Here is a 20,413-nt window from a genome sequence, read left to right as displayed (position 1 = left end):
CTCTGCCCCGGAGTGTGGTGAAGGCTCCTTCTTTGGAAGCTTTTAAACAGAGGCTGGATGGCCATCTGTCAGGGGTGATTTGAATGCAATATTCCTGCTTCTTGGCAGGGGGTTGGACTGGATGGCCCATGAGGTCTCTTCCAACTCTTTGATTCTATGATTCTATGAATCTCTCACGTACTTCCTAAAGGTCACTTTTTTCGTGTCAGGAGCAACTTGAGAAACTGCAAGTTTCTTCTGGTGTGAGAGAATTGGCCATCTGCAAGGACGTTGCCCAGGGAATACCTGGATGCTTTGATGTTTTACAATCATTATGAGAGGCTTCTCTCATGCTCCCACATGGGCAGCCAGAGCTGACAAAGGGAGCTCATCCGTGCTGTCCACGGATTTGAACCTGCGACCTGTTGGTCTTCAGTCCTGCCGGCACATGGGTTTAACCCACTGCTCCTTCTAAAGGTCAGTAAATAAGGACTGTTTGACCTGATCCAATGTGCAGTGTGAGAACAACACAATAACAAATCCCTTGTTTATTCCAGCCAGAATATCATTCTTGCCTTTAGATTCTACTTAGGCACCGCATATTTGTGCAGAGGGCTTTGGAGGGCTATATATTTATTTGGCCCTTGCACTGAAAATAAAAATTCCTCTTTTATATTCCTGTACTTAAGCAAAACAATATATCTGAGAACCACATATGTTGGGCTGATAGGGGTAAAGTAAAGTATAGGGGTGATAATGAAATATGATGTATATACTCCGCTTGATCAGTTTATCAGTTTTATAATGTCTTATCATATTTATTTACTGTAAGTGTCTTATTTTAGCTTACTACGTGGAGTGTGATCGGGTCTTGTCAGGCCTTGTTCTGTTTCTTATTGTGATATGGCCTAAGGGCTAATCAATAAAATTACTACTACTCTTTTATATTCACAGGGTGAATTATTTATCTTCTATTCATTGCAATACAACTATGCAATACTGGCACATTTATAACATGCCATATATTACATGTCAGGAAGAAAGAACACAATGAGTTAGATTCTCTTTGCTCAGGTAGAAATGCCATCCTCGTTATTGCAGATACTGTCTTGTCTTATATTAGAAATTTCTCAATGATAAATACTTTTTTCTTATAATGAAAATTGCGGAAATGAATATTTCACATAGTAGAAGCCATTCTAAACAAATATGACTTTCTGCCCAAGGTAATTATTTAAAAAGACTTTCCCCATACATTCAAGTGAGTAACACAGTTCCAATATAAATGGGATAAAAATGGACAGCCACTTGTAAAGGGAGAGTAAGAACTACAACAGGAAATGGTTCTTTAATTGTTTGAAACGTAGTGTTGGCTTGAAACATCAGAGCATCTGGAACAGAGCAAATCCTCCAGTTAGAAGAGAAATGAGCAGCATTTACAGCCAAAGTTGGAAAGTCTTCCTTTATACAACATCTCTATCCTCTTTGCCATTTTTTAATAATCCCAGCATTTCCTATATTTGATAATGTGGTACATAATTCTTGTTTACAATTTCTCCCATCAATTCTAGTCCTTTTTAAATTTGTCCTGATAGCATGAGGTTTGATAATTCCTGCTTAAAACTCTGCTCAGTAAAACATCCTTTTCAATCTTAATTGGTGATGCCGTTGGCAAAGTTTACTGATGACCAGGCCCGTAGCCAGGATTTCGTTTCGGGGGGGGGGGGGGGGCTGAATTTTTTTCAGGAGGTTTTTTGGGGGGGCTGAGTTTCGGGGGGGGCTGAGTCTGAGTGAAAGAGGGTCTAGCCTAGCAAACCTTTTGTATCATTACCCCAATACCCCCATGAATATGGGATATATTGAGTATGGTGATCAGATCATGATTTAAACATAACAGTTTAAATAATGCACCAGTAAGGCCTTTTCGTGAACCACCATGAGAATTTCGGGGGGGGGGGGAGTGAAGCCCCCCGAGCCCCCCCCCCCCCCCCCAGCTACATGCCTGCTGATGACAGACTTTGGGAGTTTGTGGAAGCCTTCCTCTCAACTTTGTTCTCCAGCTCAAAATCTGATAGGTTTGTCCACAGAGAGTGACCTTAAATCACCTGTGAAATTATGGCAACCCCGTGAATTTCACTGGGCAAAAAGGAGAGGAAGAAATAGCTGCAGCAGCACACTAGAGGCATATAATTTGTGGCTGGATAGTTTCCAGACATTTTGAAGTGACATTAAATGGCCAATGTAGATGAGCCTGAGAGATAAGTGGGTTGTCCACTTTTGAGAGTGTTCCTCACAAAGGGCAGGATTGAAGGGAATTTGTTTCCAACTAGTGTAAAGTGACTTGTGTAGTCCCTGTGGAATTTCCTCTGCAAGTGTTCATAGTAGGCTTGGGCGGTTTCGTTCGTTAATTTCGTAATTCGTTATTAATTCGTATTTAAATTAGCTTATGATCCAGTATTGAGCCATGCAGGACTACTGTGAGGAGTAAGTAAAAATTGAATCAGTTTTTCCAATTTATTTCGTATTGTTTCGTAATTGGTTCAAAATTGTTTCGTAATTGTTTCGTAATTGATCCGTAATTATTTCCGTATGTCTGGTGCAAGTTTTATAGTTGTTTGTTTTAGCAGTGATAAAAAATAAATTATCACACCAACAGCCAACAACAGAGGGAGAGAGAAGCTTCAGAAGTTCCCCCTGTCCCATTTGGAGGGTTTTTTAGCATATTGCGCAATCGCGTCCGCCATAATTTTATGAAATTTCGTATATTTCAAACTTTTTAAAAGGAAAATTTCAGGATTCTTTAAAAAAACGAAACTCAAGGGCCCCCCTAAAAACGAAACGAGTTTAGAACCAAATTTTTCTGTGGTTACCCAAGCCTAGTTCATAGTACTGTGTATATTTAGCTTGGATTATTGGTCATTGCCATTTATCTCTCTCTTCTCCTCTCTCATATATATAAATAACAAGCTGCATTCCCCGGGTATTTACAGATTCTGCAAAAGGGATTTATTTATTTAGTTATTTGCGACATTTATATGCTGCCCTTCTCACCCCGAAGGGGACTCAGAGCGGCTTACATGTTATACATTACATACAATATATTATATTATTAGCATAGTACAATATCAGCATTAAACATTGCTATATTGCACCATACCACTATATCATAATATTATTAGTAATATTACATGTAATATAAATATATAATTATAATATCATATTATTATTATATTGCATTACATTATAATGTTATAGATATGATATGACAGTATTGTTTACTCCAATTAAAAGCAAAATATTATTGGTTCATCACCCAAACTGACTTAGCTAGGGAGATGCATAATATCCATTTCAGTGGACAGAATATGTTAGGTGCAAGGGATCCCCCAACTTTAACATTATGTGAAATAGAAGTGTATAATCCTATTACGGCTGGAAACAAAACCCATAATACTGAAGACACTGAAGATATCTTTGTGGCAAATCAGTGAGAGAATAAGAAAGTGATGTCAAATATAATTTAGTCAATGCATGTCAGTAAGTGGAGACCCAGCAGAAAGCCAGAAGCTTTGGACATTTCTGCCAATCAATGCATTATTCGTGCCAATCAATGCAGAGGCACTCGAAGTGGCCAGTTTCTGCTCAAAGGAAATTTAGTGTAATGCGAAGTTTTAAACTTTGTTTCTGGTATTCTATACATTATAACTGTATTCTCAATTTGTTTTTGAGACGATAAATAAGTAATTAATAGGGCTGGGCGGTTTCGTTCATTAATTTCGTAATTCGTTAATAATTCGTATTTAAACTGGCTTACGATCCGATATTGAACCATTCAGGAGCAACTAAAAATCGAAACGAATTTTTAAAATTTATTTCGTAATTGTTTCGTAATTGTTTCGTTATTATTTCTTTATTATTTCCGTATGTCTGGTGCAAGTTTTATAGTTCTTGTTTGTTTTATCAGTGATAAAAAAATAAATTATCACACCAACAGTCAACAACAGAGGGAGAGGGAAGCTTCAGAAGTTCCCCCTGTCCCATTTGGAGGTTTTTTTAGCGTATTGCGCAATCGCGTCTGCCATTAACGAATTGATTCGTTATTGTTTCGAAATTGTTTCATAATTTCTGAAATTTCGTAAATATCAAACTTTTTTAAAGAAAAATTTCAGAATTCTTTTAAAAAACGAAACGCAAAACCCCTGTAAAAACTAATTGAGTTTAGAAACAATTTTTTCCGTGATTGCCCAGCCCTAGTAATTAATGTATTATTTAATACATTTATGTGACATACAGGATCTCATCTCAGAGATGATGAAGCTGATATTCTCATGAAGTTTTATCACCTTCCCTGTTCCAACCTACAGTAGAATTAATGCCTCAGCCTATAATTATCTGTATAAAACAAGCTGTTTTTATATTTATTTGTATATGGCTTTTCTCCCAAAACTGAGATTCAAAGTGGCCCACGATGTAAAAGAATAATATAATTAAAAATACAAATAAGCAAACAAGCAAACATTAAAATAGAATTACAGCAGACCCTTCACATTCACTGGTGTTGGGGTCACTGTACAAGTGGAAATTCTTAATTTGAAAAACCACATTTTTCCCCCTGAGAGATGACCTCTTCAGGAGTCTTTAGATTGTCCAGGATGACTCTATGGTCAACTTTTGCTATAAAGCACATAGGAGGATGTACACACATCAAGAGAAATGTTCCCTCTTCCAGTGTGACTCAGTGGACATCCTCTGGCAAAGCTGACCATAGAGTTGTGCTGGAAGATCCAGATCTCCCTAGAGAAAGCAAATTAATTATATGCACAAATGTAGAGACCTGACTTTAACCTATTTATTAGGCCTGGGTAACAACGGAAAAATTTGTTTCTAAAATCGATTTGTATTTGGGGGGTTTTTTTGTTTCGATATTTAAAATAATTACAAAATTTTCCTTTTAAAAAGTTCGATATTTACGAAATTTCGTAAATGGTAAAAAATTAACGAATCGATTTCCGAAACAATAACGAATCGATTCGTTAATGGCGGACGCGACCGCGAAATACGCTAAAAAACCTCCAAAACCTTCTGAAGCTTCCCTCTCCCTCTGTTGTTGACTGTTGGTGTGATATTATAATTTTTTTTCACTAATTAAACCATAAAACTGGCCCAGACATGCGGAAATAATAACGAAACGACCTCAAAACAATAACGAAACGAATACAATATCGAAATACGAAGCATTTACAAAATGTTTTTGAAAATTCGTTTTTTTTAATAATTGCTCCAGAATGGTTCGTTATCGTTTTGTAATTGAAAAAATTAACGAATTATTAACGAATTACGAATTAACGAAACGAAACTGCCCAGCCCTACTATTTATCATATTTAAAACAAAAAGCAGGGTACAGATAACAACAGCAGCTAAAAATTGTGACCTCAAGCAAATTATACTTGTCATAATGGCTTTCTGTTTATCTGACAAACAAGGGAAGGCATTTGTGATATGTGTATATCTTGGTATATTTCCTCAGATAACAAAAATTATTTCAAAAGTTATAAACATTTCTAGAACCATGATAGACATTGAAGTACTTGTATGAATATTTCATTGGCTTCTGAAATTGATTTTGGTCCTGCTCTGATTTTGTTTTTGATGGTTGACAAACTGCCACATTAAATATATTTTTCTTCATTTGTTAATACTTAAATTTCTATTTTATTCTGATTTTTATCAATAGTCCTCTCAGTAGTCTTGATAAATGGGACAGTGGTTGTTGCTAGCAGCAGTAGTAACAGTTAAAAGCTTGAAAGTTACACATAAATACTTTCTTGAGATTGGTTCTTCCCCCAATTACTAGCTATGACTATGTTATGTTAAAATCAAAACTTAACAAGAGATGGATTCGTTCTTTTGGTAATGTAATTTTTACAGCTTTTAAAATAGCTATAGGGATGTGATATCCCTAAATGGTGGAGGGGCAATAGCCTGTGATTCAAAAGCTGGCTCATACTCTTCCTCATACTGTTAACCTTATGCTCTGTTGCAGAGGTGGCGAAAACTTGATGAATAAAAGGAGAATGTGTCTTATGGACAGGCCATAACATTCAAATGTGTTTTTAAAGGAACTAGAACAATCTATTCTAGTTGCTTTTGAGAAACAGGAAAGCAAAGATTTATTGTATTGTCGAAGGCTTTCATGGCTGGAATCACTAGGTTCTTGTGGGTTTTTTCGGGCTATAGAGCCATGTTCTAGAGGCATTTCTCCTGACGTTTCGCCTGCATCTATGGCAAGCATCCTCAGAGGTAGAGGTCTGTTGGAATTAGGACAATGGGTTTATATATATCTGTGGAATGGCTGGGGTGGGGCAAGGAGCTCTTCCCTGCTGCAGTTAGGTGTGAATGTTCAGCTGATCACCTTCATTAGCATTTGAAGGCCTGCCTGCGCCTGGGAAAATCTGCTGCTGGGAGGTGTTAATCTGTGCCTGGTTTTTTTCCTCTCTGTTGTTTAGCTGTTATAATTTTAGAGTTTTTTAATACTGGTAGCCAGATTTTGTTCATTTTCATGGTCTCTTCCTTTCTGTTGCAGCGCCCAGACACGCATCAAGGAACATGAAAGGCACTGCAGACTCCTTCAACCAGAGAAGTCAGCCATAGCAGAGCACCTGATGAACCAGCCTGGACACAGCATATTATTTGAGAACACAGAAATGCTGGACCACACCAACAACCACCATGTCAGACTACACAGAGAAGCCATTGAAATCCACAAGCATGTGGACAATTTCAACAGAAAGGAAGAGACCATGAAAATGAACAAAATCTGGCTACCAGTATTAAAAAACTCTAAAATTATAACAGCTAAACAACAGAGAGGAAAAAACCAGGCACAGATTAACACCTCCCAGCAGCAGATTTTCCCAGGCGCAGGCAGGCCTTCAAATGCTAATGAAGGTGATCAGCTGAACATTCACACCTAACTGCAGCAGGGAAGAGCTCCTTGCCCCACCCCAGCCATTCCACAGATATATATAAACCCATTGTCCTAATTCCAACAGACCTCTACCTCTGAGGATGCTTGCCATAGATGCAGGCGAAACGTCAGGAGAAATGCCTCTAGAACATGGCTCTATAGCCCGAAAAAACCCACAAGAACCAAAGATTTATTTTTAGAATTTTGTAAAATTGATGGTGGTCAACTCTTTTGATTCGGATCTTGGAACAATAACTGATTTGTTATTAAATAATTCATCAAGTTCTGCTGAAAACAAACAATACATTTTTTCTTCAGAATGGTCCGGACCATTAGGATCTCTATTTTCCTCCTTCCTTTGACAACACATTTGTTGAAGACATAAGCGTTTCATTAACATTGTTTTTCTAGTCTTACTCTCCCTTTTGAAAGCAAAACCTGGACCCAAAGCTTTTTCACCAGGTTTTTCCTCAAGAAAAGATCCCATTGTAATCAATTTTTTCCAGAGGGATAAATGGTTTTTAAGGGACTAAAGAGATTTTGTTGCCCAAAAAATTAATCTTAATCTATATTATTTTACAGCAGAGGTAATAAATGTGTAAAATCCTAGATTCTAGGTAAAATGGAACAAATGACATTCATTGTCATTTATTCAATTTTACTGAAATAGACGATGCTGCTGTATGGCTCAAAAGGAACTACATTTATTTTTCAATTGTATTACTTGCTATCTTGTAAGAATGTGCAGTATTTCAACCAATCATGGGTTTACGTCATGTGTTGCCTTGCTCAATTGCTGGCTGGCACTCTGTAAGTAACTTAAACATGAATATTCTTGCTTATACATGTGCACGTACTCTTTTGGCCATGCTGTAATGTTTATGTTCAGTTGAAGGAATCAGAACTAAACATGTGGTGCCACTGTGCTTTGCAATGCATTGAGCATTATATAGGCAGATGGTATTATGCATTGTAATCATGCATTTGCTTGCACATTCATTATTGCAATTCACTCATGCACAATGAGTATGAGTGTTTGGTTGTTAGGGCCAAACTACATGCTATGTGAGAATTCCTGTTCTGAAAAGTCAAGCTAATTGCCAAGAAAATCCTACAGGGGATTTGCTTTAGAGTCTCCATAAATCAGAAATGTTTTGAAACCACACAACAACAATATAAGAGAATTTTTTTTAATAAACTCCATCATGGCCATATCCAGTCCACCCAAAAACAGGCCCCCTCAAGGCTAATTTTTGAAGAAGAAATAACAACATAATGGAGTTATGGACCATGACATTCAGTGGTTGAGTATAACATCAGTTCTCAAAACTTTCAAAACTTTTTATATGACCCATCAGATCTCCTCTCTGTATTATAGAATTAAATTTCTACTGAAACTCTGGAATGTTAAAGTATCACTTGGCTGCTAATATCCTATTTTTTCCCAGAAAAATTAGATTAGATGTGATAAATGATGCTATTAAAATCAAAATTATTGTAACCCTTGACTAAGACATAAAGAAATACTTATATGAACAGTAAATTGTTTTTAATTTTTATAGATAGATAGATGTTTGTTGTTGAGTGCCCTCAAGTCATTTCCAACTTATAATGACTCTAATTATGGTGATGAGGCGAAAGATTATTTTTATAAGAAGACCAACGTTTATTAGCTATGATCAATGGCTTTCAATTGGCTTAGCTAATGGAGGAATTGTCTGCACGAAGCATTTAGCAATACAGGATTTAAAAAACGGAAAGAGCTTTGAGTCCATTTGCTTTGGCCCAACATGAATGGGATGATACCATGCAAGTGAAAAGGCGAGAAAACCTGAGAGCACTAACGGGCAGTGGCTGGTGCTGCAGTAAAAGGCTGAGGTTGGCAGTGGAGGCGGCAAGCGGGTCGGCTCTTACCTGACCACCTGCAAAAATGACAGGGGTGGAGGCGGGCTTTGGGCGGTAGGGAATGGTGGCACCTTTTGGTGGGGACTAGGAAAAGGGACAAGGAGAGGGAGAGAGAACATTAGACCACATTTCCTGAAACATTAGCAAAAAGACACAGAGAAAGGATTAGAGAGCAACCGAAATATCGATGGTAGCAATGAATCTACAATGGCTTTCATTTTTAGAGAAAAAATGTGAGAAGCAAAGTAACAACAGCATACAGCAAGGACTTTGCAATTAATGATACTTAGTATCTGATTAGTACTATAATTTTAAAGCACTCACATGGCCCACCTCAATGAACATTACAAAAACCTAGTACCAGACTACAAACCTCATCACATTGACCAAATTAAGCATCCTAGTACACTTCCACCCTGCTTTGGGGTTGGAGCCCCATGCCTGCCATCACATTGTCACTACTGTCAGAGACCTCTTGGATGCTTCCCTCCAAACACAGAAGCCTTTGCATGTTGTACTGGCTCCATTGGAGCCAGCACGCTTCTTCCTGGTTTGGGAGACACTTTCCCCATATGCTGGGGGAATCATCACCACACATCACCCCACACACTGATGTATGTAGCCTGATTTTATACAATATTTTTAACAATTTTGTGCATGAATGCAGCTTATACACATTGAACTTTCAGAAAGCAAAGGTGCCAATATCACAGTCACTTATGTGGACAGTTATGAGGTTTGAAGTACAGTTCAACCCCTTTAACCATGAGGCTGGTACCTGCAGTTTCACCTACCCACATCTGATAATGTATGTGTGATCCATGAATTTCCATAGTATGCTTCTGCCGGAGAACCTAGCTAACAAATTCTCACACGAGATTCAAGGGTAACTTCCAGCAAAAGTTGTTCATTTCAGTAAAGTTCACTGTTATCTCTAGGTTTCTTTTTCCATAGTAAGTTTAGGAACATATCCCCTGCAAGAACAGGAGTTATATTGTATACTGGATTTTCAAATAAGGGATACTCGACCTGTATTGTCATCAGGTTTGCCATCAGAATGTGGTTATGTTATTTCACTCATTCAAAATTGCCCAGTGCCTTCTAATGTGCAGCTAACATTCTCAGTTGTTACACAACTCATGTTCTCTGAATTTTGTATAAAATTAATGGAAAATTAGTTTTCAAAGCTTTGTTCAACTTCAGATGGACATATTAAGTTGATAGTGCTTAGGGATGGGTCCCAACTACAAAGAAAAAGGAGAAATAAGCAAAGGCACACATTCCTGTTATTATATTTTATTGGAACGATTCCATTCACTATCATCACCACACCTGAACACTGAGTCATTGCCTAACATTACTTGTTGATTTTAATTAATTAATCAAAACCCAGGTGTCTCACTGCAAATCTTGTATGTAATAAGTGATTTGTCTTCCTCTGATAACTCTTTTTGTGGAACCAAGAATATTTGGAAGGTTTGGAAATGTCTAATAGTTTCAATTTGATAGGCGATGATGCCGCAAATTCCAACTTTTTCATAATGCATTTAGTCTTGCCCTCAACTTGAAACTTTTTACTTGAAGAATTTAGGACAATATCACATTAGAGCTCTAAAACACAGATCCCCATTTGCCAATTGCACAGTTTGCTCCTGCAGAATTTTAACATTTTCTTTCTTGGAGTCTGTTTCTTAATTTTGAAAACAAATTATGCTCTTTGTGGCATGCTCTTTACATTTAGCACTGAGATATCTTCACAGTTTGATGGTTTAGTGGTCTTATTGGGCAATACATTGGAAATAAGACAAACTGGGATGGTTGCTTTTCTTCCGGGTCTGAAGCTAATCCCCAAGTATTCCTTGCTATAAAGGCAGCACTTTTAAAGATTACACTGTTCAACGGGGAAAAAGTCGTGGGCCTGAAAATAGTTGTTCTTTTATGATTTTGGGGTGCTGAAAATGAAAATGACATTTAAAAATGTATATTGGCCCTAGTTTTTATGATATAAGCAATCACATGATCACGTATGGTTGAAAAAATGCATGTTGCGACTTACACTATGGAAGATTCTAGAAAGTTGCGGGACTGAAAATAGCTGTTCTTTTATGATTTTGGGGTGCTGAAGACGAAAATGACATTTAAAAATGTATATTGGCTCTACTTTTTATGATATAAGCAGTCACGTGATCACGTATGGTTGAAAAAGTGCATGTTGCAACTTACACTATGGAAGATTCTAGAATATTCTAGAAAGTTTGATGACGCAGTATTAGTGCCGTGTGCAAAAGCCAGAAAGCCCTATATAAGGTCAGACTTTTGAACTGTGAGGGTCAGTCAGCTGAAGACTGAGACAGTATCGTTAAACATCGTTTTACATTGTTCTTTTTACTGTAGTTATGCCTTGCACGTGTGTAAATAAAGCACTATGGAAAAAAGATATCAAGGTAAATGGACTCCGTCAATGCTGTCAGACTACTGCTGGAGCATTGTAAGAGACAATCCTTTCCTTGAATACAAAAGAAAAGTCAAGAGAAGCAAACAGGATATAAACTAAAGTCACGATTAAAGCGACATTTAAACTTTCAGACTTTTCAACTGCATTAGGCCTACTAATATAGTTTCTTGCTGCACAAACATAAACAATAGACTAATTAAATAAATATTTCTCATGTGTAAACTATTGGCAATATAATTTGACTAAAATTTAGTAAATATTCACGGTTTATATACATGCAGTAAGGTTAGGTGCATTATCATAATATTAACGAATTACCTATTGTGGAGAAAATTGAAATAGCTGTTGCATAAAAACCAGAGCCAATTAACACATTTAATTATTATATTTGAATTCAGCATATTAAATTTATTAAGAAATGGCACATTTCGTTTCCGCAACTGAGAAAAACTGAAAATTTGTAGAATAGTGTTACTGGAAGAAGCTTCAGTTCGATTTGAACAGATTGCACGCTCATCAACATTGCCAGTGCTTTTATGTTTCAAATTCAGCCAGCAATCCATCCTGAGATGTAGTCAAAATGTAATGAAAAATTATTTTACCTGAAAACAACTAAACAGAAGAAATGCTCATACTGACTGACTCTTTCTTCTCATGAACACGATCTTCCTTTTATACATGTATTTCTTTGAGAACATTCTTGACACAGCTACAAAATTCTGGGAAGCAATAGAGATTCCAAAAATGTGGTGGCACAACGTGGATGATACTAGAGTTCAACACAGCTTCTGGCTGTATTCACAACAGCAAGAATGATCATGTTTATTCTCTCAGCCACTCAGCACCATTCTCTTGCATGTTCTCACCATCTGCAGAAGCAGCAATGCTGAGTATTTTTTGTTTTTGTTTTAAGATTTTTAAAGAAAAATTCATTCAATGCCATCACCAGCAAAACAACAAAAACAAAAAAAACCCCACAACTCTGTTCTCCTATCGGTTTTTCTTCCTTCCTTCAAGGCTTCAATATCCTTTGAGAATATTGCGGCTCATGGGGTTTGCAGACCAACAATATCCTACCCAAAAAGTTCCTAGCTTGGGTGTGATCTTGGACTCATCGCTGAGCCTGGAACCCCAGGTTTCAGCGGTGACCAGGGAAGCATTCGCACAGTTAAAACTTGTGTGCCAGCTGTGCCCGTACCTTGGGAAGTCTGACTTGGCCACGGGAGTCCATGTTCGGATTACATCCTGTATAGACTACTGCAACGCTCTCTTTGTGGGGTTGTCTTTGAAGACTGCTTGGAAGCTTCAAATGGTCCAATGTTCAGCAGCCAGGATACTAACAGGAGCGGCACTTAGGGAGCATACAACTCCTTTGTTGAGCCAGTTCCACTGGCTGCCAGTCTGCTACTGGACACAATTCAAAGTGCTGGCATTGGCCTATAAAGCCCTAAATGGTTCTGGCCCAACTTACCTGTCCGAACGCATCTCCTCCTATGAACCAGTTAGGACATTCAGATCATCTGGGGAGGCCCTGCTCCCGGTCCCGCCTACATCACAGGTACGTCTGGCAGGGACGAGAGACAGGGCCTTCTCAGTGATGGCCCCTCGGTTGTGGAATGCCCTTCCTACATAAATTAGATTGGCCCGCTCCTTACTGGCATTTCGGAGGAAAGTGAAGACCTGGTTGTTCGAGCAGGCATTTGAATAGGCAGTGTAATGAACATAGGAATACGGAGCAACAAATGATGAGATTGGATCTTGATTTTGCTTAAGACATTAATGAGATGTTATATTGATATTTAACTGTTTATCATGTTACTATTTTAATCGTTTCAACTGTTTTCAACTATGATGTCAAGCATTTAATTTTTGCTGTTGTTAACCGCTTTGAGTCTCCCGAGGGCTGAGAAAAGCGGTATATAAATGAAGTAAGTAAGTAAGTAAGTAAGTAAATAAATAATAAGCTTTATTTATACCCCGCCCCCTCTCCCTGGAGGGACTCAGGGAGGTTTACAACAAAAGGGAATGAATTCAATAAATAATATATATAGCACAAAAATATAAGTATAAATAAACAACAAAGTTAAAAACTATAAAACCCTATTTAGTACCAGGGCAACCTAATGTTGGCTTCAAAAAGATTTATGCGCTATTCCTTCAACATCCTTTTTCTAAATATCAGCCAAATCCCAAACAGTGCATAATCCCCATTCTCAATGCTAATTCTTGTTTCTAGTTTACACACAGGCTTGTCTATACACATAGGTAAAAGGTAAAGGTAGTCCCCTGACATTAAGTCCAGTCATGTCTGACTCTGGGGTGTGGTGCTCATCTCCATTTCTAAGCCGAAGAGCCGGCGTTGTCCATAGACACCTCCAAGGTCATGTGGCCGGCATGACTGCATGGAGCGCCGTTACCTTCCCGCCGGAGCGGTACCTATTGATCTACTCACATTTGCATGTTTTCGAACTGCTAGGTTGGCAGAAGCTAGGGCTGACAGCGGAAGCTCACGCCGCTTCCCGGAATCGAACCTGCGACCTTTCGATCAACAAGCTCAGCAGCTCAGTGCTTTAACCCACTGCGCCACCGGGGGCTCCTTATGTCTATGTGTATATGTCTATACACATAGGTCATAGCAAAATCACCAAAGCATTTCACAAGGCTTTTTTGTTTGTTTGATTGACTAACCCAAACCACGGCGTTTTCTCTGAAAGCATACAAAAGAGATAAATGGATTATGGAGAAGTCTGATGTTTGAAATATCTTTTAGATCTAAAGAAGGTGCACTACAGGAAGCCTGACTTAATTAGAATAATAGATCTGATGACCTCATTAATCAATTCATTCAAGATTCCCGTAGCTTCTCTTGTAGTTTGTGTTTCTGTGTCTCACATCAAAGCCACACAGGCAAGTCTAATGTATCTTTAACACAGTCAATATGAAAATATTCAATGCACTTCACTTGTACTCATTTCAATGTAGTGACAAACTATTGGGCATTGCCTTGGATCTTCTGATCATTTCTATCTCTCCATGTCCTTAGCATGTTGCCTGCTATATTAATTCAGGTCTTACTGGAACCTCCTTTATATTTTGTGTCCAAAAAAAACCCCGCAAAGGCATTAGGAATAGAACCAATTTCCCACCAGACTCCCCCATTTATTCATAGCAAAGCCAGATAACTGCTTTCCTCAGCAGATCATCTTGAAATTGAGACAGAAAGTGACAACAAAAAGATTTCTAGGGATAGTAAAATATGTACAATGAAGTTACTGAGGAGTACAAAGATCTGGAGTGTTTCTGTAGGTCAGGTGAAAGTATTTCATCTATTGGCTTTGGGTGGGGCAAAATGGACCAAAATTGAACTCAATTTTTGAGACAAATTGAAGGGGCAGGGGCACTGAGAGATTCTGAAGATCAAAAAATTGTGGCACAGGCTGCCATTTTCCTGTTCCTGCTTTAAAATTGTGATTGGCTGAAAATTTCAGTAGGTTGGAATGTATGACTATACCAAACTATGACACAGTTTGTAATTATGTAAGTTCTTTGAGATTGCAGATTTAGGTACTTTTCCTGTATACTTTACCCCCATTGTTACAGACTGTACCTCCAGCATCACCACACAGATCTGTTTGACACATTGGATAATGGCATCTGGGGTGCCTGAGATGGTGACTGCCCTCTCTGTGGAGTTGGGCAACATGTCCCCCGCCACTTGCACCTGAGCACCTGTTGACTGAAAAAAAAATCAAGAAGAGATAAATAAAAAGAAGGCAACATGCAATTAAAGGTACAGACATTGTTAATCCTGTTCTGGCAACAAGAAACTAGAAGATAAAAATGCACGGAGAAGCAAAATCCACTCCTCTGTCCACTTTTTAATTTATTGCTAAATGAGGAATATCTATCACAAAAAGGACAGAAACAAGGTCAGCAATTGTAATTTAACATTGCCAGAAACATTTGATGCAATAATTTGATGTGGGTTTTTTGTTTTTGTTTTTTGTTTGTTTGTTTTTTTGCTGATAATGTTTGAACAATTGCTTTGCTATAAAACACAGAGAAGAAACCATGTTTCCAGTATCTAGATATTTCAAGCAAAAGAGTAAAAGGACAATCCTGGTTTTATTTGTTTTATTCAGTGTTTTCTATATCATCTTTTTAGATACCAAAGTGAATCTGTTTCCACATGTAAGCATTGGCTTGGAATGGGCAAATGATTTAAGTCAGAGAGTATTTGCATTTAAGCTAATTTGGATGGTGTTATAACCACAGAAGTCCAGCAGTTTCTGGATCATAGATTCTCGGCAATCACCATAGTGGAGGCATTGAAGACGCTTGGACCCAGATCCCTGAACCCTAAACCTCCTTTCCTGAGGACCAGGTACCCTAGAGTCTATTTCTAGCATGGTGTAGTGAATTCTCTACCTGTTAGGCTAGGAAAAGCCTAAAAGTGTAGGTCCAGGAAGTTCGGCAGCCATTTTGGAAAGGGTGCTGGGGGTGGTGATGGCTGACAGGGAGCTCTGGCGTGGGCTGGTCCATGAAGTCACGAAGAGTCGGAGACGACTGAACGAATGAACAACAGCTGGGGGCATCCATTTTAAATCTCACTTCCTGAAGGGGGCGTGCTTAGGAAATTGGAGGGAAATGAGAGGAGTTAATGATTGGCTGGGAGAGAGTGGGTGGGGCTTAACTTAGAAAAGAAAAAAATGACTTTAAGGGGACATTTTAAAACCCTGTCAGGGAGATTGAACCTGGGTATCAAAGGAGAAGGAGTTAGGAGTTGGGAGTGGAGAAGAGATTAATGAGAGAGGCCTAAAATTGTCAGTTAGCTAGCAGAGATAGCTAGTGGGAAGATTACAGCTATTAGGGAAGATAGATGGGGAGTGGAGTGACAGATCCCAAAAGAGAAGGACTGTCTGTGTGGAGTTTGGGGTTACTTTCAGAGAAGCAATCCTGTCAGTAATCTCTGGAGGGAGAAAGGAGTGTAACTTGCAACTAAGTTTTTGAACTGCTTAAAGAAACCACACGCTTTTAAGTCAATACTAACCAACTAAGCTTAATATCTGTTTTGTTCAAGTTCTCTTAAATAAACATCATTGTTTTGGTGTTCACAACATCTGCCTCATGTGTGCCTCTGTGTAAGAAGTTTTAAAAGCAATCTACTGAAGAAGTAAAAGGTTTAATGGTGGCAGTGTATATTCTTAATGAAATAATATCTTCAGTGTTACCTCAGTGCACAGGCCTTAGTGCGAATCCAGAACATTCTAGCTAAAGATAACTGTAATAAGCCAAGGGCTTAACATTGCTTATAAGTTTGGTGGGTGCCAGAGTTCTTTCAAAAAGTTATCCGGCCAGAAAAAAGTTCCAGCCATATTACAGCTTTTTGATTTTGATTTTTAAAGTGCCTAAAGCCACATCCCATACCAAGTGGTGTACAAAGGCTGGAATTTATTCTTAAATAATCCCTCTATTGGTGTCAAGCCTCAAACCTTTATAACTGGTGTTTAGTTTTTGGGATTTATATACCCAATTAAAGCCTCAATCTATTATATTTGGTTTGCACTGGGTGGGATTTGTTCACAAATAAATCTCTATCTATTATACATGGCTATAGTCTACTCTACTCCAAGATCACCAGTGATCCAGCCCCAAGCAGCATGCCCCACGTTAATGATTGGACAAGATAAAGAAGCTTTTAACTCCCCCCCCCCCCACACACACACACACACACATACACTGTGTAAGGAAAAGTAGCTTTTGGGAAGGATAGTTTTTAAATCACAATTTCTATATTACAGGAAATTCTTCATTAAATGTAAAGTGGGAACATAAACACGATTAATTAGTAACTGTATATAAATGAAAGATTGTTTATCAATATTTTGTCAACACAATGAAACTTCAGCTTCCAGAATAACAATTACTATATACCAGGAGATTCTTCATAAGTACATGACATCAGAAATAGTAACTCAAATATTGTTAAATGCAATATAATGAAATTTCAACTTCCAAAATAACAATTTATATGTTGTAGAAGGTTCTTCATCAATATATAACATCAGGAACAGTAACACAACATCAGGAACAGTAACACAACAAGGTTTCCCGGGGTTGTTTTCCTTCTTTTGTAATATCTTCTTCAGGTGATATTCTTATCTATAATGCTTGAATTTACTAAATAAGAAATAAAGCAACATACATACAATAGATATACTAAAAAACCCAAATTGACATAGTTTTGAAAAGGTTATTGATGCACACTACTTGACTACTTACATTCTAACATAGAAATTGTTATTTTGGAAGTTGAAATTTCATTATATTGCATTTAACAATATTTGAGTTACTATTTCTGACATCATGTACTTATGAAGAATCTCCTGGTATATAGTAATTGTTATTATAGAAGCTGAAATTTCATTGTGTTGACAAAATATTGATAAGCAATCTTTCATTTATATACAGTTACTAATTAATCGTGTTTATGTTCCCACGTTACATTTAATGAAGATTTTCCTGTAATATTGAAATTGTGATTTGCAATCTGCAGTTTTTGTATTTGTTGTTATAGATAGTTGTGCATGTTACACAATGGATAGTTTTTAGCCAGATCTATGAAAGATCTTCCTTGAGGTTCAGATCTTTCTGGAGCAGGGTGCTCACTTGAATTTTTCCCAGGTGCTGTGTTTTGCTCAAGGCATTTAAAAAATAATATCTGTATGCTCAAATGGGCCCCTAGTCCTGGCCATGATTGCTGTCCTCATTTCAATGTGTTCTGCAATTTAACATAAATAAAAAAAAGTATTCTTCAAATATATATCTGTTGCATTCCATATCAATGGTGTTTTATAAGCTTTGATCAGAGTTCCAATGATGTTTTCTTAGAATCATAGAATCGTAGAGTTGGAAGAGACCTCATGGGCCATCCAGTCCAACCCCCTGCCAAGAAGCAGGAATATTGCATTCAAAGCACCCCTGACAGATGGCCATCCAGCCTCTGTTTAAAAGCTTCCAAAGAAGGAGCCTCATTTTGTGCTTTAGCCTTGCAGACCTTTTCCCTACAGGAGTTGGCTATTTGTTTGAATTCTTCTTTGGTCATTTCTCCCTTTTTCCACTTCTTGCGCATGTCTCATTTGTGTCATCTATTCTGGCTTCTTTGCACTTGTCCAATTTTTTTCTCTTTGTTGGCACTGTTTGCAATTGTGCCTTGAGTATTTCGCTCTTGAGAAACTCCCATCCATCCGTAACTCCCTTGTCTTTTAGTATCTGTGTCCACTGAATGTATCTGTGTCTTCTTTATAATTCAAGGATTTTCATTTCTTGAATTCAAGGAATTTAATTCAAATAGGAAGGATAAAAACTCCTGCTAAGATGTTGATGTCTAGTCTATTATAAATGCCAATGCATGTCTGTATTGACAGCCCCCTTTTAAAAAGCACTGCTAGTACAATCTGAATGTCAAAATTTATGGAAAAGTCTGCTCATGAACCTTCTGAATGGGAGAATGAACACCCAAAATTTATTTTAAAATGTTCTGCTTTTGTTGCCACCATGGCCTCTTGCTGCTGGCTTGAACATGACAGATATGATCACTGAACAGAAAGTTTATGGTCTGAAGCCACAGGCTTGTGTCAAGACCATTTTTCTTGAAACAGTGCTCTAGTTTAATTTGTCAGCAGTTCATGTCTCTCACTCTTACTTTGCGTAATTTAGCTACATGAGAGTCTACCAGCCAGAAAAATCGTCCTTTCATTATTCTTCGTAGAAAACTATCATTTGAAAATAAGTCAGTGTGGGGAGAAAGTTGTGTTTGCTGCTACCCTTAAGAGCCGCCGCAAACTAGCCTCCTGTGGGAGCAAACTGTGCCAGCACGTCCATGACGTCATGAGACTGCGCCTCTCTCTCCGCCCCTTTCTCCACCTCTTTCTCCGTGCCAGCGTGGTTTTTTCTTTGCTAGGGCAGCATTGCCAGCGTACTCTCGTTGTTGACAGAAAGGGGCGGAAAGAGAGGCGGAGTCTCATGACATCATGGATGTGCTGGCACAGTTTGCTCTCGCAGGAGACTAGTTTGCGGCGGCTCTAAGGAAGCAGAGGGACAGTTATTCTTAAGGAGGCCTATCTAGAGCTTTTGCATCTTGACATGGAACATCTGATCAGAAATGCCCCCTTTGGGGGAAGTTTGGTGAGAGAGCTGTGGCGATGCAACTGCAAACACTTTTGTTATTATCATTTTGTTATTATTACTAACCAATCTGGGTTGTGGTCTGGATTTGTAATTGAATTGGTCTTATCAAGAAAAGAACAGGGGGCATATAGCTCTATGGTTCTTACTTGACCCCTTGGCAAATTTTGGTACTATTGGCCATGGGGTCCTTCTGCATTGGTGGAGCATGTTGGGATGGAGACTTTGGGCCTTCAGTTGGTCCACTAATCCCTATAGGGTAAGGCAGGTTCCAAAGTATGATACTGGAGTAATATTTTCTTCTTGCTCCCTTGTGCCCTCAGTGATGGTACTATGAAGTGCCACATGGTACTATCCAATTGCCATCTTTGTGAAACCATTGGGAATGAATGCCAAATGGATTTTTCTTACTTTGCTAAGAGATCTGGAGCAAATTGGTGACATCCATAAAATAATGATTATATCTACCCCTCAAAAAATACTTCCACCTTCTCTCAATCATGTTTTCTTGTGGAACCCATAGCGATAAGTAACAGAGAGCTCTGTTCAATAAACCCTGTCCTAGGTTGCCATAGTTGGACTATTGCAGTGCTCCATAAGGAAGAGGTCCATTAAGGTGTGTCTAGAAGCTTCAACTGGTGCAGAATGCTTCAGTTAGGCTTCTAAATGTAACAGCTTTCCAGCATCATGTAACACTACTGCTGAAGGAATTGGACTGTCTGTTTATTTGCTGCTTGACAAGATTTAAGATTTTCTTGTTATCATATAATCCAGGGGTCCTCAAACTTTTCAAACAGAGGGCCAGGTCACAGACCCTTAAACTGTTGGAGGGCCGGATTATAATTTGAAAAAAAAACCTGAATGAATTCCTATGCACACTGTACATATCATATTTGTAGTGCCAAAAACACTTAAAAAC

General features: G+C 38.2%; 1 protein-coding gene across 18 annotated transcripts in view; it reads right to left on the bottom strand.

Moving 5' to 3' along the window:
• PCBP3 (poly(rC) binding protein 3) overlaps positions 1-20,413 on the bottom strand; it is a 153,890-nt gene that overhangs the window by 48,372 nt on the left and 85,105 nt on the right. For 5 of the 18 annotated variants that reach the window (XM_060783383.2, XM_060783397.2, XM_060783419.2 and 2 more), the window contains exons 7-8: positions 14,894-15,043; positions 8,793-8,936 (exon numbers count right to left, since the gene is read on the bottom strand). In XM_060783383.2, coding sequence (XP_060639366.1) covers positions 8,793-8,936; positions 14,894-15,043 — 294 coding nt within the window. The remainder of the gene's footprint in view (positions 1-8,792; positions 8,937-14,893; positions 15,044-20,413) is intronic. The other 13 variants (XM_060783443.2, XM_060783450.2, XM_060783466.2 and 10 more) reach the window with 5 other exon arrangements.

The sequence above is a fragment of the Anolis sagrei genome, chromosome 1 (assembly GCF_037176765.1).
Source record: "Anolis sagrei isolate rAnoSag1 chromosome 1, rAnoSag1.mat, whole genome shotgun sequence".
NCBI lineage: Eukaryota > Metazoa > Chordata > Lepidosauria > Squamata > Dactyloidae > Anolis > Anolis sagrei.
This window is presented reverse-complemented; position numbering and strand designations above follow the sequence as displayed.